The 27888-nt window shown below is 43.4% G+C and overlaps 1 protein-coding gene across 3 annotated transcripts in view; it reads right to left on the minus strand.

Moving 5' to 3' along the window:
* Positions 1 to 27888, minus strand: part of fam184aa (family with sequence similarity 184 member Aa) — an 87064-nt gene that overhangs the window by 53933 nt on the left and 5243 nt on the right. For all 3 annotated transcript variants that reach the window (XM_042330736.1, XM_042330734.1, XM_042330735.1), the window contains exons 2-7: positions 23959 to 24813; positions 23162 to 23297; positions 20571 to 20752; positions 18003 to 18188; positions 11451 to 11573; positions 6998 to 7159 (exon numbers count right to left, since the gene is read on the minus strand). In XM_042330736.1, coding sequence (XP_042186670.1) covers positions 6998 to 7159; positions 11451 to 11573; positions 18003 to 18188; positions 20571 to 20752; positions 23162 to 23297; positions 23959 to 24768 — 1599 coding nt within the window. In that variant the 5' untranslated portion in view covers positions 24769 to 24813. The remainder of the gene's footprint in view (positions 1 to 6997; positions 7160 to 11450; positions 11574 to 18002; positions 18189 to 20570; positions 20753 to 23161; positions 23298 to 23958; positions 24814 to 27888) is intronic.

Consider the following 27888-nt stretch of genomic DNA (forward strand, 5'->3'; position numbering starts at 1 on the left):
ATACCTATGTGAGAATGCTGTTCATCGACTACAGCTCTGCATTCAACACCATAGTACCCTCCAAGCTCGTCATCAAGCTCGAGACCCTGGGTCTCGACCCCGCCCTGTGCAACTGGGTACTGGACTTCCTGACGGGCCGCCCCCAGGTGGTGAGGGTAGGCAACAACATCTCCTCCCCGCTGATCCTCAACACTGGGGCCCCACAAGGGTGCGTTCTGAGCCCCCTCCTGTACTCCCTGTTCACCCACGACTGCGTGGCCATGCACGCCTCCAACTCAATCATCAAGTTTGCGGACGACACAACAGTGGTAGGCTTGATTACCAACAACGACGAGACGGCCTACAGGGAGGAGGTGAGGGCCCTCGGAGTGTGTCAGGAAAATAACCTCACACTCAACGTCAACAAAACTAAGGAGATGATTGTGGACTTCAGGAAACAGCAGAGGGAACACCCCCCATCCACATCGATGGAACAGTAGTGGAGAGGGTAGCAAGTTTTAAGTTCCTCGGCATACACATCACAGACAAACTGAATTGGTCCACTCACACAGACAGCATCGTGAGGAAGGCGCAGCAGCGCCTCTTCAACCTCAGGAGGCTGAAGAAATTCGGCTTGTCACCAAAAGCACTCACAAACTTCTACAGATGCACAATCGAGAGCATCCTGGCGGGCTGTATCACCGCCTGGTATGGCAACTGCACCGCCCTCAACCGTAAGGCTCTCCAGAGGGTAGTGAGGTCTGCACAACGCATCACCGGGGGCAAACTACCTGCCCTCCAGGACACCTACACCACCCGATGCTACAGGAAGGCCATAAAGATCATCAAGGACATCAACCACCCGAGCCACTGCCTGTTCACCCCGCTGTCATCCAGAAGGCGAGGTCAGTACAGGTGCATCAAAGCTGGGACCGAGAGACTGAAAAACAGCTTCTATCTCAAGGCCATCAGACTGTTAAACAGCCACCACTAACATTGAGTGGCTACTGCCAACACACTGTCAATGACACTGACTCTACTCCAGCCACTTTAATCATGGGAATTGATGGGAAATGATGTAAATATATCACTAGCCACTTTAAACAATGCTACCTTATATAATGTTACTTACCCTACATTGTTCATCTCATATGCATACGTTGATACTGTACTCTATATCATCGACTGCATCCTTATGTAATACATGTATCACTAGCCACTTTAACTATGCCACTTGGTTTACATACTTATCTCATATGTATATACTGTACTCGATATCATCTACTGTATCTTGCCTATGCTGCTCTGTACCATCACTCATTCATATATCCTTATGTACATATTCTTTATCCCCTTACACTGTGTATAAGACAGTAGTTTTTTTTGGAATTGTTAGTTAGATTACTTGCTCGTTATTACTGCATTGTCGGAACTAGAAGCACAAGCATTTCGCTACACTCGCATTAACATCTGCTAACCATGTGTATGTGACAAATAAAATTTGATTTGATTTGATTTGATCCTAACCCTCTCTTTATAAAATTATCCGCCGCCATTGTTGCAACCCCCATTACCAGTCCGAGAAGTTTGGAAAGCTGCCGCGGTCATCCCCCTCTTCAAAGGGGGTGACACTCTAGACCCAAACTGTTACAGACCTATATCCATCCTGCACTACCATTCTAAAGTCCTCGAAAGCCAAGTTAATAAACAGATCACTGACCATTTCGAATCCCATCGTACCTTCTCCCCTGTGCAATCCGGTTTCCGAGCAGGTCACGGGTGCACCTCAGTCACGCTAAAGATACTAAACAATATTATTACCGCCATCAATAAAAGACAGTACTGTGCAGTCGTCTTCATCGGCCTGGCCAAGGCTTTCGACTCCGTCAATCACAGCATTCTTATCGGCAGACTCAACAGCCTTGGTTTCTCAAATGACTGCTTCGCCTGGTTCACCAACTACTTATCAGAGAGTTCAGTGTGTCAAATCGGAGGGCCTGTTGTCCGGACCTCTGGCAGTCTCTATGGGGGTGCCACAGGGTTCAAATTCTCGGGCTGACTCTTTTCTCTGTATATATTTACGATATCGCTCTTGCTGCGGGTGATTCACAGATCCATCTCCACGCAGACGACACCATTCTGTATACATCTGGCCCTTCTTTGGACACTGTTAACAAACCTCCAAACGAGCTTCAATGCCATACAACACTCTTTCCGTGGCCTCCAACTGCTCTTAAAACGCTAGTAAAACTAAATGCATGCTTTTCAACCGATCGCTGCCCGCACCCGCCCGCCCGACTAGCATCACTTCTCTGGACGCTTCCGACTTAGAATATGTACACAACTACAAATACCTAGGTGTCTGGCTAGACTGTAAACTCTCCTTCCAGACTCATATTAAACATCTCCATCTCCTAGAATCACCTTCCAATTTCGCAAAAAAAGCTCCTTCACTCACGCCGCCAAACATACCCTCGTAAAACCCACTATCCTACCAGTCCTCGACTTCGGAGTTGTCATTTACAAAATAGCCTCCAACACTCTACTCAGCAAAGTGGATGTAGTCTATCGCAGTGCCATCCGTTTTGTAACCAAAGCCCCATATACACCACCAACCACTGCGACCTGTATGCTCTCGTCGGCTGGCCCTCGCTACATATTCGTCGCAAGACCCACTGGCTCCAGGTCATCTTTAAGTCTTTGACAGGTAAAGCCCCGTCTTATCTCAGCTCACTGGTCACGATAACAACACCTACCCGTAGCATGTGCTCCAGCAGGTATATCTCACTGGTCATCCCCAAAGTCAACACCTCTTTTGGCTGCCTTTTCTTCCAGTTCTCTGCTGCCAATGACTGGAATGAATTGCAAAAATCGCTGAAGTTGGAGACTTATATCTCCCTCACTAACTTTAAACATCAGCTATCTGAGCAGCTTACAGATTGCTGCAGCTGTAAATAGCCCATCCAATCTACTTATCTCATCCCCAAATTGTTTTTATTTCGTTTTTTGCTCTTTTGCACACCAGTATTTCTACTTGCACATCATCTGCACATCTATCACTCCAGTGTTCATTTGCTACATTGTAATTACTTCGCTACTATGGCCTATTTATTGCCTTACCACCTCACGCCATTTGCACACACTGTATATAGACTTTTTTCTATTGTGTACATTTGTTTTTCCATGTGTAACTCTGTGTTGTTGTTTGTGTCGCACTGCTTTGCTTTATTTTTGGCCAGGTCGCAGTTGTAAATGTTCTCAGCTGGCCTACCTGGTTAAATAAAGGTGTATAATAAAAATAAAACAAATAAAACACATTTTTTAAATCTCGAGCATCAGCCTTTGTGGGTTTGTTACTCAAAATGACCAGCAACAAAGACGTTTCTAATGAAACTCGTCAGTCTATTCTTGTTCTGAGAAATGAAGGCTATTCCATGTGAGAAATTGCCAATAAACTGAAGATCTCGTACAACGTTGTGTACTACTCCATTCACAGAACTGCGCAAACTGGCTCTAACCAGAATAGAAAGAGGAGTGGGAGGCCCCGGTGCCCAACTGAGCAAGAGGACAAGTACATTAGTGTCCAGTTTGATAAACAGACACCTCACAAGTCCTCAACTGGCAGCTTCATTAAATAGTACCCGCAAAACACCAGTCTCAACGTCAACAGTGAAGATGCTGGCCTTCTAGGCAGAGTTCCTCTGTCCAATGTCTGTGTTCTTTTGCCCATGTTAATCTTTTATTTTTATTGGACAGTCTGAGATATGGATTTTTCTTTGCAACTCTGCCTCTTCAGCATCCCGGAGTCGCTTCTTCACTGTTCATCTGTGGAGATGGGAGAACCTTCCAGAAGGAAAACCATCTCTGCAGCAGTCCACCAATCAGGCCTTTATGGTAGAGTGGCCAGGCGAAACCCTCTCTTTAGTAGAAGGCACATGACAGCCCGCTTGGAGTTTTCTGGTCTGGTCTGATGAAACCAAGATTGAACTCTTTGGCTTGAATGTCAAGCGTCACATCTGGAGGAAACCAGCTTCTAAACAGCTTCTACCCCTGAACATCTAATCAAATGGCTACCCAGAATATTTGCATTGCGCCCCCCTCTTTTACACCACTCCTACTCTCTGTTGTTATCATCTATGCATAGTCACTTTAATAACTCTACCTACATGTACATACTACCACAACTAACCAGTGCCTCCACACATCGACTGTACCAGTACCCCCTGCATATAGTCTCGCTATTGTTATTTTTCTGCTGCTCTTTAATTACTTGCTACTTTTATTTCTTATTCTTATCTGTATTTTTTAAAACTGCATTGTTGGTCAGGGGCTCGTAAGTAAGCATTTCACTGCATGTGGCGAATACGATTTGATTAGATTTTTGATACCATCCCTACAGTGAAGCATGGTGGTGGCAGCATAATGCTGTGGGGATGTTTTTCAGCAGCAGGGACTGGGAGACTAGTCAGCAGAGGGAAAGATGAACGGAGCAAAGCACAGAGAGATCCTTGATGAAAACCTGCTCCAGAACATTTAGGACCTCTGGTCCTCAGACTGGGGCGAAAGTTTTCCTTCTAACAGGACAATAACCATGAGCACACAACCAAAACAAAGCAGGAGTGGATTCGGGACAAGCCTCTGAATGTCCTTGAGTGGCCCAACCAGAGCCCGGACATCTCTGGAGAGTCCTGAAAATAGCTGTGCAGCGATGCTCCCCATATAACCTGAAAGAGCTTGAGAGGATCTGCAGAGCAGAATAGGACAAACTCTCCAAATACAGGTGTGCCAAGCTTGTAGCGTCATAACCAAGAAGACGCAAGGCTGTAATTGCTGCCAAAGGTGCTTCATCAATAACTTAGCAAAAATGTCTAAAAACCTGGTTTTGCTTTGTCATTATGGGGTTTTGTGTGTAGATTGAGGAAAAACTTGAACATTTTGAAAAAATGAAGGGGTCTGAATATTTTCCAAATGGACTGTAAATATTAACACACATTGAAAAGCTACTTGGCTTCACGTATTCAAAAACAGAGGCATGGCAGTGCCACTCGTAGTCCGAAATACAGTGGGGCAAAGTCAGCCACCACTTGTGCAAGTTCTCCCACTTAAAAAGATGAGAGGCCTGACATTTTCATCGTAGGTACACTTCAGCTGTCCACAACCTGTCCACAACCTCAAACAGTCACACTCCAAACTCCACTATGGCCAAGACCAAAGAGCTGTCAAAGGACACCCGAAACAAAATTGTAGACCTGCACCAGGCTGGGAAGACTGAATCTGCAATAGGTAAGCAGCTTGGTTTGAAGAAATCAACTGTGGGAGCAATTATTAGGAAATGGAAGACATACAAGACCATTGATAATCTCCCTCGATCTGGGGCTCCACGCAAGATCTCACCCCATGGGGTCAAAATGATCACAAGAACGGTGAGCAAAAGTCCCAGAACCACACGGGGGGACCTAGTGAATGACCCGCAGAGAGCTGGGACCAAAGTAACAAAGCCTACCATCAGTAACACATACAAGACCACTGATAATCTCCCTCGATCTGGGGCTCCACGCAAGATCTCACCCCGTGGGGTCAAAATGATCACAAGAATGGTGAGCAAAAATCCCAGAACCACACGGGGGGACCTAGTGAATGACCTGCAGAGAGCTGGGACCAAAGTAACAAAGCCTACCATCAGTAACACACTACGCCGCCAGGGACTCAAATCCTGCAGTGCCAGACGTGTCCCCCTGCTTAAGCCAGTACATGTTCAGGCCCGTCTGAAGTTTGCTAGAGAGCATTTGGATGATCCAGAAGAAGATTGGGAGAATGACATATGGTCAGATGAAACCAAAATAGAACTTTTTGGTAAAAACTCAAATCGTCGTGTTTCGAGGACAAAGATTGCTGAGTTGCATCCAAAGAACACCATACCTACTGTGAAACATGGGGGTGGAAACATCATGCTTTGGGGCTGTTTTTCTGCAAAGGGACCAGGACGACTGATCCGTGTAAAGGAAAGAATGAATAGGGCCATGTATCGTGAGATTTTGAGTAAAAACCTCCTTCCATCAGCAAGGGCATTGAAGATGAAACGTGGCTGGGTCTTTCAGCATGACAATGATCCCAAACACACCGCCCGGGCAACGAAGGAGTGGCTTCGTAAGAAGCATTTCAAGGTCCTGGAGTGGCCTAGCCAGTATCCAGATCTCAACCCCATAGAAAATCTTTGGAGGGAGTTGAAAGTGTGTGTTGCCCAGCAACAGCCCCAAAACATCACTGCTCTAGAGGAGATCTGCATGGAGGAATGGGCCAAAATACCAGCAACAGTGTGTGAAAACCTCGTGAAGACTTACAGAAAACGTTTGACCTCTGTCATTGCCAACAAAGGGTATATAACAAACTATTGAGATAAACTTTTGTTATTGACCAAATACTTATTTTCCACCATAATTTGCAAATAACTTCATAAAAAATCCTACAATGTGATTGAAGTAGTTGAAGTGTACCTATGATGAAAATTACAGGCCTCTATAGTCTTTTTAAGTGGGAGAACTTGCACAATTGTTGGCTGACTAAATACTTTTTTGCCCCACTGTATGTGTTATTTCAATCGTTGTGATGTCTTCACTATTATTCTACAATGTAAAGAATAGTAAAAAATAAAGAAAAATCCAGGAATGAGTAGGCGTGTCCAAACTTTTGACTGGTACTGTATATAGGAATATCTGTGCATGTATCTGGTATTCCCTTAATCATTTTACATATACAGTAGTGACATATTTGAGATCTTGCCAGATTTCTGTATTTCAATTATTATTATTTTTAGAGCAGAGAATAAGAGAACCTAGTGTACCTAGTGTTTATTTTCAGTGTACTAGGGTTGATTTAGGAATTAAATTAACTGGAAGTAAATTAAATCAGACATTTTGTAATATAATTTGATGGTATGCACAAAATAGTGTGTGAGGATTTGGTGAGGCAAGCTGATCCTAGATCTGATCATAAAAGCACATCTTCTCAAAAGTCTTACCTGCAGATCAGTGAGCAGGTTGCTGGTCTCTCTCACTCTGGCTCTGGTGGTGTCCAGTTCAATGCATAGTTTCTCCTGGGTGTCCTTCAGACTGGAGATGTGGCTGTGTGCAGAGCCAAGGTTTTGCTCCCCTTCTTTCACCAACTCCTGAAGGTGAGACACCTGCAGTGGATGGGAAATGAGGTCAGATGTCATGTAACTCAAGGACCAAATCAGGTAGTAGTGGCAGAGAGGAATGGCCATGCCTAAGGTTGCAAAAGGGAAGAGTATATTACTGTAAATGTTCTAAGTTTATCAGAAAACTACCAGAATGTTGGTATCTTTTAAGGATTTTATGTAATCTATCAAAGGACATTTAGTGGCTGTTTTGGGTACTTCAGATTATCACAGTTGTCTGTAATTCAAATCAAATGTTATTTGTCACATGAGCCGAATACAACAGCTGTAGACCTTACCGTGAAATGCTTACTAGCAAGCCCTTAACCAACAACGCAGTTCAAGAAATAGAGGTGAAAGTATTTACTAAATTAACAATTTAAAAAAAATGAAATGTAACAATAAAATGACGAGGCTATATACAGGGGGTACCGAGTCAATGTCCGGGGGTACAGGTTAGTCGAGGTAATTTGTACATGTAGGTAAGGATAAAGTGACTATGTATAGATAATAAACAGTGAGTAGCAGCAGTATAAAAACAAAGGGGGGGGGGGTTCCAATGTAAATAGTCTGGGTGGCCATTTGATTGATGAAACCAGTTCAGCAGTCCTATGGCTTGGGGGTAGAAGCTGTTAAGGAGCCTGTTGGACCTTGGTGCTCTGGTACCGCTTGCCGTGTGGAAGCAGAGATTACAGTCTATGATTTGGGTGACTGGAGTCTTTCACAATGTTTTGGGCCTTCCTCTGACACTGCCTAGTGTATAGGTCCTGGATGGCAGGAAGCTTGGCCCCCGTGATGTACTGGGCTGTACGCAGTACCATCTGTAGCGCCTTACGGTCAGATGCCGAGCAGTTGCCATACCAGGCAGTGATGCAACCGGTGCTCTCAACTTTGAGGATCTGGGGACCCAAGCCAAATCTTTTCAGTCTCCTGAGGGGGAAAAGGCATTGTTATGCCCTCTTCACAACTTTCTTGGTGTGTTTGGAGCATGACAGTTTGCTGGTGATGTGGACAGCAAGGAACTTGAAACTCTTGAACTGCTCCACTACAGCCCCATCGATGTGAATGGGAGCATGGTCGGCCCTCCTTTTTCCTGTAGTCCACGATCAGCTCCTTAGAATGATCAATATAAGGGAGAGGTTGTTGTCCTGGCACCACGCTGCCAGGTCTCTGACCGCCTCCCTATAGGCTGTCTCATCATTGTCGGTGATCAGGCCTACCACCGTCGTGTCGTCAGCAAACTTAATGACGGTTTTGTAGTCGTACTTGGCCACGCAGTCGTGGGTGAACAGGGAGTACAGGAGAGGATGAAGCACGCAACCCTGAGGGGACCCCGTGTTGAGGATCAGCGTGGCGGATGTGTTGTTACCTACCCTTACCACCTGGAGGCGGACCGTCAATGAAATCCAGGATCCAGTTGCAGAGGGAGGTGTTTAGTCCCAGGGTCCTTAGCTTAGGGATGAGCTTTGAGGGCACTATGGTGTTGAACGCTGAGCTGTAGTCAATGAACACCATTCTCACATAGGTGTTCCTTTTGAACAGGTGGGAAAGGGCAGTGTGGAGTGCGATTGAAATCTGTTGGAACGGTATGCAAATTGAAGTGGTTCTAGGTGTTTCCGGGATGATGGTGTTGACGTGAGCCATGACCAGCCTTTCAAAGCACTTCATGGTTACCGACGTGAGTACTATGGGGCGGTAGTCATTTTGGCAGGTTACCATCGCTTTCATGGGCACATGGGCAATGGTGGTCTGCTTGAAACATGTTGGCATTACAGACTCGGTCAGCGAGAATTTTAAAATGTCCGTGAAGACACTAGCCAGTTGGTCCGCGCATGCTCTGAGTACACGTCCTGGTAATCTGTCTGGCCCCACAGCCTTGTGAATGTTGACCTGTTTAAAAGGTCTTGCTCACATCGGCTACGGAGAGCGTGATCAACAGGGTAATTATCTCTGGCCCCCTGTGTGGCCTCATCACAAAATATATTACATTATTAAATAAGATGACTTAAAAACAAAAATGAATAGAATGACAAAGCTGTAAAACATTATCCAAAATATAAACCATCAACTAACTTTGTGAATACCATTGGTGTTTAATATGAGGGTTTCATATTAAACATATTAACTTTTCTAACTCTACCTACTGTAACGATTCTCGTCCTCGTCTGATGAGGAATATGAAGGATCGGACCAAAATGCAGCGTGGTACGTGTCCATGTTAACTTTATTAAATCTGAACACAAAATAACAAAGGTGAAACAACAAAAAAACGAAACAGTCCTATCAGGTGACAAAACAGGAAACAACTACCCACACACACACAGGTGGGAACAGCTACCTAAGTATGGTTCTCAATCAGAGACAACGATAGACAGCTGCCTCTGATTGGGAACCATACCAGGCCAAACACAGAAATACAAAACGTAGAATGCCCACCCCAACTTACGCCCTGACCAAACCGAAATAGAGACATAAAAAAGGAACTAAGGTCAGGACGTGACACCTACATGTACATATTACCTCGACTAACCGGTGCCCTAGCACACGGACTCTGTACCGGTACCCCCTGTATATAGCCTCGCTATTGTTATTTTACCTCTGCTCTTTAATTATTTGTAACTTTTATTTCTTATTTTTATGTTTTAGTTTTAAACTGCATGGATGGTTAGGGCTTGGAAGTAAGCATTTCACTGTAAGGTCTACACCGGTTGTATTCGGAGCATGTGACAAATTAGATTTGATTTAATTTATTTTTCTATGTCAATATATATTTGTTGTCAATGTTTTTGCGTCAAACTAGTGGCAGTTGTGAAAAAAGTCAATACTTGGGACGGGTTGCAGAGGTAATTAAAAATAATGGCATTGTTGTTTTGATGCTTTTTTCATTAATTAGGCTATTTTCTCTTGAACCATATGGTCTATCTACTAGAAACTCATGGACACAGATATAAAGAATTAATATTATATATGTACATGTTTTAAAAGTTATTAAAAAGTATAAGTTACCAACGTTCCAATAATTAACAGAAAACCTATGGCAATCTACCAAAATTCCAGTAACTTGGGGTGGCAGGGTAGCCTAGTGGTTAGAGTTTTGGACTAGTAACTGAAAGGTTGCAAGTTCAAATCCCTGAGCTGACAAGGTACAAATCTGTCGTTCTGCCCCTGAACAGGCAGTTAACCCACTGTTCCTAGGCCATCATTGAAAATAAGAATTTGTTCTTAACTGACTTGTTAAATAAAATAAAAAAAATAAAAAACTTTGGTCAATTACTGCAACCCATGCCATTGGTGTTGGATTTTTCAGAATGTCTATTTGACAGAAGCAGGTAAAACTTTGCATTAAGCAAATTCTAAGATGCAGATGCTCAAGCTAGTTTCCAATCCATGTACTATGGCTGCACTGAGTACAGTAACAGAGAACACAATGGGATACGATACCATGAATCAGTTAAGTTTGCTGTAATGAAGATAAACATGAATTAAACTGCTAATAAGGACTTTTAAAGAAATCAGCCATCAATTTGTGGAACGATTTTCAAGATTTTAGTTTGCACCAATTAATATGCACATTTTACGAGCAGCAGTGCATTTCCATCAAACTGGCTTCTTGCAAATCAAAGGCTGCGCACACAAAAATCACTGTCATATAACTTTTCATTCACAGAATAAAAAAACTCAAATTCTATGCGTTTCCATCCCACTTTTAACTCTATTGATGGTTTTATTGCGACAAATTGCAGTAGGAACTCTTTCAAACGTGCTGACTCTGGTCTTGACATGCGCTTTAGCCAACAGCTCAAAGATACAGGGCAGAGGGAGGCCTACATAAGAACGAGATAATTAGTATTTGTCAATTGGCAGGCAAGCATCGATCATAATGTCACCAGCTTACCAATTAACACTCAATCTACTGGTGGTGCACTTTCACCACCCTGTGTAGTTCATCATAACTTATTTTATCTGAAGCCTACTAAACTGTGCATGCTTCTTCAAGTCGAGGTAGTGGGAGGACCACATAACATAGTATCGTTTGACTGCAAATTTAACTCAATATGGTGGTAATTATATCAGCAATTGCCCAAGAAATAGTTCCCACTGCAATTTGTCGCATTATCTAACCGCTGACAAAAAAATGATTGGCCCTTCTCTAGCCAATTTTGTTTTGTCAACGTTTAGGAAATGTACTGCCAATTTGAGAGTTGTAATCTGGCCTGTCATGAGTTTTTTTTATCTGACAGGTACGTTATTTGCATAATTGGATGGAAACCTGGTTTATGCCAAAGACTTTCCTTACCTCTTGATTGGCTATATTGAGCTTGGCAGAAAGCTCCTTCTTCAGGTTGTCCAGTTGCTGTTGGAGACAGTTCTTCTGCTCCTCCAATGAGAGTCGCCGAATCTCAAACTCCTGCCCCATTTCCTAAAGTGACGGTCAATACCCAGATCAGTTTGAGATGCAACAAAGAAGCTGAACTTTGCATGGTGCACTGGTTTTCTTAAAAGGATACTGGAGGGAGATTAAATGCATCATCATGCTAAAATAAACTTGATTGCAATGCAAAACCCACAAGAACAAACCAGTGATTTAGCTGATCTCACATTGATAACGGACAGCTGCAACTTTCTTCGTCTAGGTTTTATATTCCCACCCCCAATGAAATAACGACCTATCAAGAGCACTGGAAATCATAATGCTGATGAATGTAAAATAATTCAAGAATATAGGACTAGTAGGACTAGTATATTTCATTAAAACCTTTCATAAAAAATGGCAAATTAATATAATATGTGCAATTTTAAATAACTTTATTAGACTACATTTTCATTTAATAAAAATGATAGATTATATAACTCAATCACGCACTGAGACTGCTGTTTAAAGAAAACTTAAAATTTGCCTGACAGTCATTGACATTTCTGTGCTTAACTTGAGGGACAGGTCGCAGTGGTGGGTAGTATATGGGGCTTTGGTGACAAAACGGATGGCACTGTGATAGACAGCATCCAATTTGTTGAGTAGAGTGTTGGAGGCTATTTTGTAAATGACTTCACAGAAGTCGAGGATCGGTAGGATGGTCAGTTTTACGAGGGAAGGATGCTTTGTTGCGAAATAGGAAGCCAATTCTAGATTTACTTTTGGATTGGAGATGCTTAATGTGAGTCTGGAAGGAGAGTTTACAGTCTCAACAGACACCTAGGTATTTGTAGTTGTCCACATATTTTAAGTCAAAACCGTCCAGAGTAGTGATGCTGGCTAAACAAGTATTCCACTAGGATTTTACTTGTGCTTAGCTCCATTATCCAGAAAAACTTCCCAGTAATAAATGATTACAAGCATACCCATAACATGATGCAGCCACCACTATGCTTGAAAATATGAAGAGTGGTACTCAGTAATATGTTGTATTGGATTTGCTCCAATCAAAACACTTTGTATTCAGGACAAAAAGTGAATTGCTTTGCCACATTTTTTGCAGTATTACTTTAGTGCTTTGTTGCAAATAGGATGCATGTCTTGGAAGATTTATATTCTGAACAGGCTTCCTTAATTTCACTCTGTCAATTAGGCTAGTATTTGGAGTAACGTAATGTCATTACTATAATTACTGTTCCCTGAAGGAGGGAATCGAGGTACAAGATACAATGGGGAATCGCACTCTCGCGACTTCGGGTTGAAGGACCACACACATGACAAGGCCAATAAAATCCACCCCTCGCTGGATGCCCCTGCCTTCCACAGGAGATAAGCGTGAGGCTTGGATTCATTCCTTAAATTAAATACCCCTCTTCACCGAGCCCAGGAACCTGTGGGTCCAAATGTTACATTCGCTTCCAGTCAGTCAACAAGCCGACCTCAACAGATACTAAATGAAATGGCCCATGGCAGACCACCCAGACCTAACCACTCCAGATGCGGTAGTCTGGATATTGCACACACAGTGCACTGCCTAGTGACTTACTTCTGTCCCAGCTGTAAGAATACTGTGTGCTATACTGGGAGCAGTGTCATCCAAATGATTAACCTCACAAAAGTGTGTGGTGATGCCCAACTCTCCGCAGCACAAATATCTCCTATAGTAAATCCTTTAAACAATGCCCAAGATGCTGCCAGACCCCTGGTGGAGTGGGCGCGAACACTGCTAGGTAACCCTTGCTGCTAAATGTCAGAGAGAGAGCCTCCACAATCCAGGGGGAAAGACGCTGCTTAAAGAGTGCCCTGCCGTGAGCTGGATTAGCAAAACAGGCAAAAAGTTGGTCACATAAACAGATATCCCGGCTCCGCTCAATGTACGTGTGAAAAGCTTGCACCGGACACAGGGCATGTAACCTCTGTTGCTTTTCAGAAGCAAAAGGAGGAGACGAAAAGGGAAATTGCTCAAAAGCTAAGGACCTGTAGGACATACCCATGACTTTCGGGGTAAAGGCCACATTTGAACGCAACGCCGCCTTATAGTCGCCCGGGTCAAACTGAGAACAGGAAGGGTGTATGGATAACGCATGGAGGTCCCCAACACATTTAGCAGAGGCCAAAGCCATGAGCAGGGAGGTTTTGTAGGAGAAGATCTTCAGATCTACTGACTCCAGAGGCTTAAAGGGAGCTGCACACAGTGCCTCCAAAACCAGCACCAAGTCCCATGTGGGTGCAATAGGTTTAGGACCGCCCCCGGTGAGGTTCCGTCAATTCCCACCAGACAGCGGCAATGTACACTTTTAAAATGAAGAACACTTGAAAAGCACCTGCAGGAACACAGAGCACTGAAAAGGAACAAGTGCTATATCTTGGCACCAGAGCTCAAACGTTTGCCACTTATACGCATAAAACCCTCTCGTGGAGGACTGAATGGTATAATAACATAAGGCATAAAACCATCAGGCACATCTCTCTCACCTGACTTGGAGCCCATGTGCCTGGGACAACAGGTCCCTTGCAGACTGAATGGTAGTAATAACATAAGGCAGTAAACCACTCAGAAACACAGCCATCAGGCACATAGAAAAATAGAACCAAATCTAAAGATCTATGAGAAAAATGTCCCATACCTGGGAGAGTGAGTCCCACCTGCTCTGAGTTGAGGCAACCGGGGACGTATCTGTTGATGCACGGCACCACTGACATAGTCGGTTATGACTAGAACAAGCGGTCCAACAAAAACAGGGGGAAGCTCCAGATAATGTGGTTAATAGACATGCAGGGTGTGCCACACCAGTATCCATACCCGCCAAATTGTGTTGCCTTCGTACAGCATCTGTTGTGATCACCTTGCCCCTGACAACTCAGCCCCTGACAATAGCAGAGAATCTCACCACTGGGCCATGGCCCGTAGGCCTGACAGGGACACCCAAAGCGACAGGCTTAGGCTGCAGTACGTGTCCAGGGCTGTATGAACAATAGCCCCAAGGGAACAACTTCCATCACAGAAGCCATCATCCCCAGCAGACATAGGCACTGGCGAAAATGCAGTGCGTGACCCAGCCAAAATGTGGCGAAGCAGAGCCGGAACCCGGGAACCCTCTATTGGGATAGAAAAGCGTGATACATGAATGAGTCGAGCTCGAGACCCAGAAACGGAATGTGCTGAGCTAGAGTCAGACAGCTCATTTTCTGGTTTCTTATGAAGCCTAGAGAGATTAAATAGAAGACAGTAGCATGGATGTGTGTAACACTTACTTGGTTCTTCTTCTATTTCCACCAGTCTTGACAACTGTGTGTCTGAACATGGAGAAGGAACACTTTTCATCAAACTCACATATGGCAGACAACACTTTTAACACCCGTGAACACTGTGGAACTCGGTTTACAGTATGTGCCAAGGTTTGCCTAAAGCAGAGAAGTAGCCCGATTGGCCTTGCCACTTGGGGATACTATCGTCACCAGAAGCCCCACTCAATTTAGTGGTATGATGAGTTCTGGTAACCAGCTGGCACCCAGCGCTGGACCACACCCATTAAAAATAGACTCAAGGAAGAAAAAGAGGTTACCCTACCGATTAGTCATAGGCAATGTCGGAAAAGTGCCTTGTAATCTAGCTGGAAATGGGACAGAAAAATGAACCCGTTCTGTTGTACTAGACAGGTGATTTGTAATTGAATCTAATTCCTAGGAATGAAAAGCGTTGAGCTGGAGACAAACATTTGGGGGCTCATATGAATCACAGAGATTGTATGGGATAACAGCGTGGACAAGCTTGGACAAGCTTCCAACTTACACTGAGTGTACAGACAGGAACACATTCCTAATATTGAGTTGCACCCCCTTTCGCCCTTAGAACAGCCTCAATTCGTCAGGGAGTCTTATGGCTTGGGGGGTAGAAGGTAATAAGAAGCCTTTTGGACCTGGCACTCCGGTACTGCTTGCCATGCGGTAGCAGAAAGAACAGTCTATGACTAGGGTTGCTGGAGTCTTTGACAATTTTTAGGGCCTTCCTCTGACATAGAGGTCCTGGATGGCAGGAAGCTTGGCCCCAGTGATGTACTGGGCCGTACGCACTACCCTCTGTAGTGCCTTGCGGCCTTGCCAGTCAGGATGCTCGCGATCGTGCAGCTGTAGAACTTTTTGAGGATTTGAGGACCCATGCCAAATCGTTTCAGTCTCCTGAGGGGGAATAGGATTTGTCGTGCCATCTTCACAACTGTCTTGGTGTGTTTGGACCATGATAATTTGTTGGTGATGTGGAAACCAAGAAACTTGAAGCTCTCAACCTGCTCCACAACAGCCCCGTCAATGAGAATGAGCGTGCTCCGTCCTCCTTTTCCTGTAGTCCACAATCATCTCCTTTGTCTTGATCACATTGAGGGAGAGGTTGTTATCCTGGCACCACACGGCCAGGACTCTGACCTCCTCCCGATAGGCTGTCTCATCATTGTTGGTGATCAGGCCTACCACTGTTGTGTCATCGGCAAACTGATTGATGGTGTTGGGAGTCGTGCCTGGCCATGCAGTCATGAGTGAACCGGGAGTACAGGAGGAGACTGAGTACGCACCCGTGTTGGGGGCCCCGTGTTGAGGATCAGCGTGGTAGATGTGTAGTTACCTACCCTTACCACCTGTGGGCAGCCAATCAGGAAGTCCAGGATCTAGTTGCAGAGGGAGGTATTTAGTCCCAGGGTCCTTAGCTTAGTGATGAGCTTTGAGGACACTATGGTGTTGAACGCTGAGCTATAGTCAATGAAAAGCATTCTCACATAGGTGTTCCTTTTGTCCAGGTGGGAAAAGGAAGTGTGGAGTGCAATAGAGATTGCAATATCTGTGGATCTGTTTGGGCGGTATGCAAACTGGAGTGGGTCTAGGGTTTCTGGGATAATGGTGTTGATGTAGTCATTTAGGCTGGTTACCTTCGTGTTCTTGGACACAGGGACTATGGTGGTCTGCTTGAAACATGTTAGTATTACAGTATTCACCTGGTCAGTCCATGTCATGGAAAGAGCAGGTGTTCCCTATAATGGGTTTTACACTCAGGGTACGTTGTGCTTCCAATGAGACTGCATAGCCTTCATGAAGCCCGGCATCTTTACGGGCACAGGGGGCTCTAGCAATGGCTGACGTAGTACCCATACCAAAACCCCTTGATCCGGGGTCATAGTTAGAAGGGATCCTAACTCTTTCCTAACCTTAACCTAATTCTCCTAACCTGCTATGTTAATTATCCTAACCTGCTCCGTAAGTTCTCCTAACCTGCTATGAAACCTCAAAATTTGACAAAACCCCTGTAAATTTGACAAAAGCTGGATCCCTTCTGCATGATCTCACTGCAGGCGTTACCCCAGTCAAGTGCTCGATGGGCTGCTTCTTTATCGGAGGTGGACGCGACCCCGTTTCCTTAACTCCCTCCAACTCCCGGAACTGAAAATAGGAATAGGGTTGCCATAACGCTGGGGAAATGCGAGTAAGTTCCACTCGCTGGAAGTTACACATGCTAACCAACGTTAGCTAGGAGGCTTTTTAGCATAAGATATACTAGCTAGCCTCTTTGACCGCAGCACAGTCCATTTAGAAAAACCAAGTGACATTTATACTACATATACTTAACAAGAGGGCTACCTCACCATGTAGAGGCAGGAATAGCTAGTAATTGCTAGCTCGCCACGCTAAGCAGAGCTCGTGTACCTAGCCCAGTCTCAAAAGTCCACATAGGACTGGATCACTAGGTTAGGACCAGACTCTTCATAAACAAGTCTGGGAAGAGAGGCAAGCGGTACTTGACCGACGCAGACACGGGTGGCAGGGGGAACCCACCAAACCTGGCCGCCCTCTACGAGAAGCATCCCATAAAAGGCAACAGAGCGCACAGGAGTGGGTTGGGCGCAGGCAGCTACCGCATACCCTACGACCAGGCAGACAAGATATTTCCTCCGACCACACAATCCATCTCCACTTCCTGCACCTCGGTCCCAGCCGAGGTACCGACATCCAGGAAAGGAAAGTCACCATTGGAAATTCCGAGCATACTCGATTATGCTACACGTCTTTCCAGGGAGTTTGTACGCTGTACGTGGCAATGTACAAACGCACTGGTTCGAGTGTGCTCCAAGCTGAGACAAACTACACATAGATTCTATCTTTCAGAGAAATGCTACAGTTGAAGTCGGAAGTTTACATAAACGAGTTTTAATGACTCCAAAACTAAGTGTATCAACCTCTCCACAAATTTCTTGTTAACAAACTATAGTTTTGGCAAGTCGGTTAGGACATCTACACACACACACTCTGTGCACACACATTGTATATGAATATATGTATAGATACTGGGCTTGAGTGTGGCTGTGTGTGTGTGCAGAGTGTAGCATAAATAGAGTATTAAATAGTGTGTAAACAACAGTGTGTAGGGCAGTGTGTGTGCATGATACTCACAGCCATCAATAGATTATTCTCCTTCTCTGCAGCGTTCTGTGCACTCTCCTGCGTCGCCCTGTGTTTCTCCGACAGCTCCTCTAGTGCCTGTGCCTGGGCCTCTTTGAATCTCACACCCTCCTCTTCGTATTTGCCCCTCAGCCTCGCTAGCTCCTTCTCATAGCCCTGCCTCTCCTCGCGAAGGGACTTGGGAAGGGGGGGGATAGCCAAGATTTATTTCACACCCTGGCAGATCCGAAGGGCCATAGATACATGAAACATTTACACGTGATGGCTGTAATGAAACAAACCACAGATGAAATCTAATAGATCAATGTACCCTCCCCATAGAGAGCAGATGGGCTACTTTCATCTTAGCACAGCAGTTTCTGCAGTGTTACTAATGGAACCCAATGGTTCTTAAAATTAATATGTTGATGTTTTAAAATCCGCTAAAGAAATGATAAACTACATGACCAAAAGTATGTGGACACCTGCACTAGGCAGTCCCCTTCTGTAAGCTTGTGTGGCCTACCACTTCGCGGCTGAGCCATTGTTTCTCCTTGCACTTACAGTTGACCGGGAAGTTCTAGAAGGGTAGAAATTTGACAAACTGACTTGTTGCCACGTTGAAAGTCACTGAGCTCTTCAGTAAGGCCTGAAGTAACTGCCAATGTTTGTCTATGGAGTTGGCATGGCTGTGTGCTTTATTTTATACACCTGTCAGCAACGGCTGTGGTGTAGCCGAAATAGCGGAATCCACTCATTTGAAGGGGTGTCCACATACATTTGTATATATACTAAGCTATATGGAAGGTTATAAGGTTATACCAAGGATCATTTACTATAACATTTTAGCTATTTGTTTTTACATTTTAAGACCCCTTGAAGTATAAAAAAAATACCAAAAATGTACATTTGGTCTTACTGCTATAAGTCCATACAAACGCATTGAATAACAGATTCACTACATGGTACAACTGATCGTCCCCAAAACAATCTAAAGGAAGTTTGTTCTGAAGAGTCTGTCCAATATCAGAGATATAAGAAATATCAGGAAACATTTATTTGTATTGAATGTACAGTATTTAACTGCTTAGTTTTTGGCAGCAAACAGTCTCCATACACAGTATACGTTACTTCCATTCATTTTTTCAACTGGTACAGGGGGGACGAGTCTCACCTTTCCATATTAGTGTGTAGCCAAACTGTTCGGACACTACAGACAGAAGTTGGCAGATCGGCTGTACCAACTTCAGACCACGCTTGTGGTGGTCATACAGCAAAACAGAAAACATGATCGTGTTTGTGAGAGTCTCATCTTTCCATATAGGGGTCATAATAGGCCAAACCGTTCGGACACGACAAACGATTTTGTGAGAAGACCGATATTCAGGATGTCTGATGGTCTGACTAACACTGCTCTAGCTCTGTCACCTTTAAACGCAGATGCGTAAGTGCGGCATCGGTGGATGCAGAGGATTGAGACACATCCAACGCAAAACTGATATCTCTAGCTTAAACTGAAAAAAAGTGTATTATGTTAATTAGATTTCCATGGGGCCGCGGAAATCGACTATGGGGATTTAAACATACGATAGAAGGGCTAAGCTTCTTCACTAAACTTCCCCCGTTGTTTGGATCTACTGTGAAGCTTGAGATGTTTCAGTGTATTTGGCACAGCATCAATATCTACAATGAGTATTACATAATAAGAGAAGGGTTGAGATATAGAACTCTTCTGTTTTGTACCAGCTCCCTGGCGGGTACCTGCCTGAGGGAACAGCTAACCTAGAAAGCATGCATACGCTCTGAAAACATTGGCATCATCGAAAACAGAATTGCACAGTTATATAAATATGGGCAGCTAACAACCTTTTCCAATGCCATGCCAATCAATATACAGTACCAGTCAAAATTTTGGACACAAAAACTCATTCAAGGGTTTTTCCTTATTTTTACTATTTTCTACATTGTAGAATATTAGTGAAGACATCAACACTAGGAAATAACACATTTGGAATCATGTAGTGACCAAAGAAAGTGTTAAACAAATCAAAATATATTTTATATTTGAGATTCTTCAATGTAGCCACCCTTTGGCTTAATGACAGCTTTGCACACTCTTGGCATTCCCTCAACCAGCTTCATGAGTTAGTCACCTGGAATGCATTTCAATTAACAGGTGTGCCTTGTTAAAAGTTCATTTGTGGAATTTATTTCCTTCTTAATGCGTTTCAGCCAATAAATTGTGTTGTGACAAGGTAGGGGTCGTATACAGAAGATAGCCCTATTTGGTAAAAGACCAAGTCCATATTATGGCAAGAACCGCTCAAATAAGAAAAGAGAAACAGTTCATCATTACTTTAAAACATGAAGATCAGTCAATCCGTTAAATATCAAGAACTTTTCAAGTTCAAGTTTTGACTGGTACTGTACATAATGTTTTTTGCCAAATATGTTGGCCAAACAAATGCTTGCTATCTGTGAAACTTCCCACTGTTTTCCCAGTGTCCGGATCTACTAAACACTGAGACACTAGGAGAAGCGAAATATAATATTCAGCACATCTTACAAGAAGTTGAATACCTGCTCCAGTGAGAGGACCTGATGTTTGTGCTGCTCGTCGGTGGCCTGGCTCTGGTTGAGCACCCTCTCCCTCTCCTCCTCCAGCCTGAGGATCTTCTCCCTCAGGCGGCTCTGCTCCATGTCCAGGTCCCTGATAGTGGCCTCGTGGCTCATATGGGTGGCCTGTAGAGAGCCTATCTGACCTGGAGGCACACATGCAAAACAAGCAGATGGCGGGGTGTGAAGGGTAATGGAAGAAAGGCAAGTTAAATGGGCAATGCTTTCATATCAGACACTGAACATCTGTTCTGTCAGAATCAGCCAGCACTCAAAAGTCCATGAAGTGCCCTTACGGTTAAAATCTCACTGTAAAGTGCTAAGTTAGCTTAAAAGTAAAATAAAACAATGCATTTTTTCAAACAATATCTTACTGCTTTTAATGTATGAGTTATTCATAGAACTGCAAAGGGAAGTACAAAATGAGAAAGGACTTGGCACTGAGGGAGAATATAAAAGGATGATGAAACTAGCCTCGAATAACCCTCATCAATCTGTAAAACAAATTTTTCTCAAAAGGTAAAAGCATATAGCCCTACTTCAATAAAAAAATATTTTTTTATTTAAAAAAAACATACATAGGCCTACTTCTCTTTGGTAAAAAAAAATATATGTTCTCTTATCTGACCAGACAAGCTTAGCCCTATTCGCAGCAGGAGATTAGTTTAATGGGGAGATGGGCTTAGGTAATTATGTACATGAGCACAAAGAGGTCCTGAGTGCTCTGGAGCAGGTTTTCATCAAGGATCTCTCTGTACTTTGCTCCGTTCATCTTTCCCTAGATCCTGACTAGTCTCCCAGTCCCTGAAAAACATCCCCACAGCATAATGCTGCCACCACCTTGCTTCACTGTAGGGATGGTTCCAGGTTTCCTCCAGACGTGACACTTGGCATTCAGGCCTAAAAGTTCAAACTTGGTTTCATCAGACCAGACATTCTTGTTTCACATGGTCTGACAGTGCTTTAGGTGCCTTTTGGCAAACTCCAAGCGGGCTGTCATGTGCCTTTTACTGAGGAGTGGCTTCCGTCTGGCCACTCTACCATAAAAACCTGATTGATGGAGGGCTGCAGAGAAGGGAGAACCTTCCAGAAGAGCAACCATCTCCACAGAGGAACTCTGGTCACTCTGATAGAGCTCCATCGGGTTCTTTGTCACCTCCCTGACCAAGGCCCTTCTCCCCAGATTGCTCAGTTTGGCCGGGTGGCCAGCTCAAGAAAGAGTCTTGCTGGTTCCAAACTTCTTCCATTTAAGAATGATGGAGGCCACTGTGTTCTTGGTGTCCTTCAATACTACAGACTTTTTTTGGTACCCTACCGCAGAATCTGTGCCTCCACACAATCCTGTCTCGGAGCTCTATGGACAATTCTTTGACCTCTTGGTTTGTGCCCCTATTCAGTGCCACACTTGCTGTTAATAGATTGCAAAGCAGCATTCCAACTGTGCTAAACTTAAATAACAAGTTCAAGTTCTCATCCATAGCCTAAAAACACATCTTCAGTGACCCAAGTTATATACTGTTCTCTCTGCTACCGCACGGCAAGTGGTACCGGAGCGCCAAGTCTAGGTCCAAAAGGCTCCTTAACAGCTTCTACCCCCAAGTCATAAGACTGCTGAACAATTCATCAAATGGCCACCGGATTATTTATATTGACACACACCCCCCTCTTTTTGTTTTTACACTGCTGCTACTCGCTGTTTATTATCTATGCATAGTCACTTTACCCCCACCTACATGTACAAATTACCTTGACTAACCCGTACCCCCGCACATTGACCCGGTACCGGTACCCCCTGTACATAGCCTCATTATTGTTATTATGTTACTTTTTATTTTAAAAATGACTTATTTATTTGGTAAATATTTTCTTAACTCTTTGTATTGTATTTGGCAGATGTGACAAATACGATTTGAAGTGCAAGTGCTCTGTTTAGCTCACATCTGCAGGCTGGAGGTCAATTAGGATGTCTACCTCGGATCACTGAAATAATGATTATGATCACACTTCCTCAATTCAAATAGACAAAGATGGTTTTGTATGGTTTAGAAACTTGGAAGCCAAGCTTGAGTTATCAGTGTAGACTGTTATCGCCAGGACATGTTGAAATATCTTCACACCTGGAATAAAAAACCTCTAGGCAATTTATTGAAAAAAATATAGAATTACAAAGGGGCAGTTTGGAAAAAATGAATCCCGTACGAATCATCCTATGGAATAACAGACATTCTGGGGTAATAATTACATAACCAATGTTCTCTAGTAATACTAGTCCTGTGCGAATATGGAAGAAAATAAGCACACAAATAAACTGTGCGTTTTTTTGTTTAATTAGGCCTAACCTTCTTTCATCAAAAAAGAACATGTTTTCTTATCTGGTCAGACAACCTTATATTTCACTCTCCCCCCATATACCAGTAAAACGTACAATTACAAACCTACAGGGAGTATCCAGCCAATTACCAATACATATTGAACATATTTAAAACAATTCAAAATACCAGAGATTAGTATTCTCTATCCAAACTCTCAAGCTAAATGGAGGTTTAGTATCTCACTGGCTTTGTGGAGGATCTCAGTAGCCTGCTGCTGCACTCGATCTCGGCTCCCCTCCAGCTCATACTCCGTGTCCTTCAACTGCATCACCCAGATCTCCCCATCTTGGATGGCTTCCTCCAGCTGCTTGTGCAAGTTCTGAGATATCAGGTCAAGAACAGAAACAAGAACGCATTAAAACTGTAGTTTAGTTTGTAGTACTGTAGCTTAGTTTGTAAACCCTTTTTCAAATCTCAACTTTGAGGTCAAAAGTATTGCTGATTTTCATCCTTCCCATATAAATCTGTGATTATTTCACAGCTGGTAAATTGAAGATCTGGCCAATCAGTGACATGAATCAATCAACAAACTACCAGGGATAAAAGAGAACCAGTCATCATTGCGGCACAATCTGCATTTTTCATGCTGCAGGCAGGAGTTGATGGTCAGACCGATCTAAACTCATTATTCGATGCTTGAAGTTCAGTACCCTACTCTCCTCTCCTAGTTGGGCATGCGAGATAAAGTGTGCCTATATGTGTGGTCTCAATTAAATAGAGTAGACTATATGCATGGGCGGAGAAGCACAGGGCAGTTTAGTTAATTCCAAGGAAATTAACCTCTTAAATATGATTTGGCTATAGTTTATTACATTGTCTGGAAATAAATATTGATAACCCATTTATTTGTCTCTGCCTGCAAATCCTGCCGCTTCTACGTGTAGGCAATTATATACATGTACAATGAAACATACCGGAAACATACACAAACAGGGTTGCAGACACAAAACGGCACACATGAATATGCATGAGAATTTTACCTTAATGGTGCCCTCTGCATTGGTGAGGGAAGCCTGCAGCCTGTTGGTCTTGTCCCTGCTTTCTCTCGCCTCCTCCTGCGCCCTCTGCAGCTCAGCCCGGAGCTTTCCCAGTGTCCTCTGCAGCACTGCCTCCTGCACCTGGAACTCCTTCCTCAGCTCCACCTCCGTCCTCTTCCAGGCCAACAGTTTCTCAGCGGTCAGCTGCTGTGTGCGCCTCATGGCTTCCAGTTCGCGTTCGTAGTAGCCCTGAGCCTTGGTGAGCTTGGCTTCGTATTCCTCCACCAGATGTACTTTGCCCTTGGTCAGCTCCTCCACTCGCTCCATGAGGGCCTCCACCTCAGCCCTGTGCAGCTCAGCCAGCTTCTCCTGATCCACGGTGGAGTTGGCGCTCTGGTTCTGCTGGCTGTGGAGCAGCTCCTGGACCTCTTGCCGGTGGGTGGTGCGTAGTTCGTCAATTGCCCTCCGCTTGTCCTGCTCGAACTGGGCCTGTGCCTGGCCAAAGGAGCGCAGCTTCTCCTCAAAGTCGCGGCGCATCTCCTCCACCTCGCGTGACATGGAGACCACGCGCTGCGTGTGTTGTGCCTCGGTACACAGCTGCGAGTCCTCCATGCGCTGGCGGTACATCTCAAATTCAGCCAGTGCCTGCCGCTTCATATGCTCGTGCAGCTCCACAGACTCCTCCAACGATTGCAGATGGCGCTTCAGGTCAACCTCGTCGACCATCTTGCTCTTATATTGCATGATCTTGTCATGTGTCTCTGTCACAATGTGCTGCACTTCGTCCTCGTGGGCCTCCCGCAGTGACTCCATCTCGTCCTCATGCTCGTCGTTCTTCGTGTTGAGGGCGTAGATAACCTAGAGCAAAAAGACAAGGAAGAGGAAAATGATGAGGATTGAGAAGAAGAATCCTCACAGCATCAAAAAGATTATAATGAATATCTACTCAGTTAGTAAATCATAGATGACACATAACTAACACATTAGGAAATTGTTCATTAAAAACAAAAGCTTTAGATACATTAGGTAGTTGTGGAATTTGAATTGTTAGATTACATGTTTGATATTGCTGCACTGTTGGAACAAGAAGCACAAGCATTTCGCTACACTCGCAATAGCATCTGCATGTGACCAATAAAATTTGATTTACAACAATGAACACACCCTCGTCTCTGCCTGTTTACCTCGTCTAAGATGTTGCTGGTGTGTGCAACATTCCTCACATGCACAGAAAAACTTGACACTAGTTTTACCAGACATACACTACATGACCAAAAGTATTTCGACACCTGATCGTCGAACATCTCATTCCAAAATCATGGGCATTAATAGGCAGTTGGTCACCCCTTTGCTGCTATACCGGCCTCCAATATTCTGTGAAGGCTTTCCACTAGATGTTGGAACATTGCTGTGGGGACTTGCTTCCATTCAGCCACTAAATGTTGGGTGATTAGGCCTGGCTCTCAGTCGACATTCCAATTCATCCCAAAGGTGTTCGATTGGGTTGAGGAACCCAACCTCACCAACATCAGTACCCAACCTCACTAATGCTCTTGTGGCTGAATGGAAGCAAGTCCCCACAGCAATGTTCCAACATCTAGTGGAAAGCCTTCCCAGAATATTGGAGGCCGGTATAGCAGCAAAGGGGTGACCAACTGCCTATTAATGCCCATGATTTTGGAACGAGATGTTGGACGAGCAGGTGTCCAAATACTTTAGTGTATGTAGTGTGTCTGGTAAAACTAGTGTCAAGTTTTTGAATACAAGCCAAATATGGAAAGACTAGGAAAAGATTATTCCTCTTTTTCAGCAGCTAAAGCAGTTGGAGAGGAGGGTTTCCACAATAATCAAACCCAAGTTCTCTATTATGTAAGGTCTTAATGGTCAGTACTAACAAGGAAGCATGATTTTTGCCATTTGTATTCTTTTTGCAGAACGGTAAGGGATATAATTATCTGTATTGATTACCGTCACCAGGGTGGTATTTACAACACACCAAACAAAATAAAATGTACGGAAAATGGGAGGGACTACATGAACTTGTTCTTATTTCAAAACGTTTTCTGTTACAAAATGATTCGTTGTGCACTAATGAATATGACCATGCCCTTCATCTATACAACCACAGGATGTCATGTATCGTGTACCCCACTGGCACTGGTTGAATGGCATCAGAACAATTGTCCTAATGATGCATTTAGAGAATTTGATCAGTAAAGATTTGGAGGATATGAAATGATATATTGTTACATAAATGTTCTCTTTAGTTGAATGCTTAGTCAAAGGCTACACAACATTATCTTAACAATGAAACAACAGAAAACAGCCATGATAGCTGGTGTCAACTTGCCAAAGTCAGTCATCGGCTGTCATGACATATGGGTATAAGGATGTGCGAAGGAGGATACACCTCTTAATCCTTTCTATGCTGGCTCAGGACATTCCCACTAGCCAAGCAAGCAGCTTGTTGTTGGGTGCTGCATTAAAAAAACACTGTAAAGGAGTTACCAGGAATTTGACAGTAGTTTACAGGCAGCCCAGAGGCAGTTAAAGTCTGTATTTCATATTACAGTACACTTACTGTAATATAAATACAGTATCAAAGCAAGTACTATGTAATGACACCAAGTACAATACTGTAAAATGTACTGTATTATACTGTAGGAAAAAAAGTTAATACTTTCGGAATGAACTAATGAAAAAATGGATGAATAAATTAATGACATTTGTTGAGAGGAGGGGTTTATATTTCATAGTATTTTACTGTAATTAAAAGGGATTGGTGCAAGTAGTTTGGTTGGCTGCTAGGTAAAGTGTTAACAAACATTACAGAATATTAGGAGTTTTATGTCACTTGCACTTCTAGAGGCCTTAACAAAGGCTTCCAAACTGGCAGCAACTACTGGGCAAAACAGACCAAAGGGACATGGCAAAATGCTAAACCATTTAAGGTTTAAGTCTTGCTGCCACTCCAATCTGTCCCCTAAGCATTTTAAATTGATGGAGAACTATAATCACATAGGAGTTAAATTGGTATAGCATTCTCACTCACAGGAGTAACAAATATAGCCTCTTACATACAAGGCACACCCTAAAATATTTTTTATGAGCCAGAAACAACAATACCATGCAGCCACTAGTGGCGCTCCAAAAAATACAGTAAAGTACTGTATTCTGTGGGGTGGAATTACAGTACCATTCCAAATACAGCAAGTATTTTCCCACCCACAAAATTTTCCAATACACCATAATTTACAGTATGCTGCAGTAAAACTTTCAGAGTATTTAACTTTTGATAATACAAAAAATGACTGTATAATCACAATTTTTCATTACAATGAAGATGCCAATAACGACCAATATTTACGCCAAATATTATCCTGTTTTTACAGTACTTCAAGTAATTTATTAGACTCAAAAAGTTCTGTATATATGATGGAATTCCCCTTACTAATATATCGGTGTGTAGTATGTGAACATCTTTACAGTCTTCAGAAAGTATTTACACCTCTTGACTTTTTACACATTTTGTTATACAAAGTGGGATTAAACTTTATTTAATTGTCTTTTTTTTCAATGATCCACACACAATACTCAAATGTCAAACTGGGGAAAAAATTATATGGATTTAAAAAGTAAATAATGACAAATCAACCCCAATTCAATACATCTTAAAATCAGCAACTACAACTACATGATTGGTAGTGATTACAACTGTGAGTGTTTTGGGGTACTGCAAGTATCTAAGAGCTTTGCATACCTGATTGTACAATATTTGCCCATTATTATTTTTTATTTCTTCAAGCTCTTTCAAGTTGGTTGTTGATCATTGCTAGATAGCCATTTTCAAGTCTTGCCATAGATTTTCAAGACAATTTAAGTCAAAACTGTAACTAGGCTACTCAGGAACATTCAATGTAATTTTGGTAAGCA

The sequence above is a fragment of the Oncorhynchus tshawytscha genome, linkage group LG12, assembly GCF_018296145.1.
Source record: "Oncorhynchus tshawytscha isolate Ot180627B linkage group LG12, Otsh_v2.0, whole genome shotgun sequence".
NCBI lineage: Eukaryota > Metazoa > Chordata > Actinopteri > Salmoniformes > Salmonidae > Oncorhynchus > Oncorhynchus tshawytscha.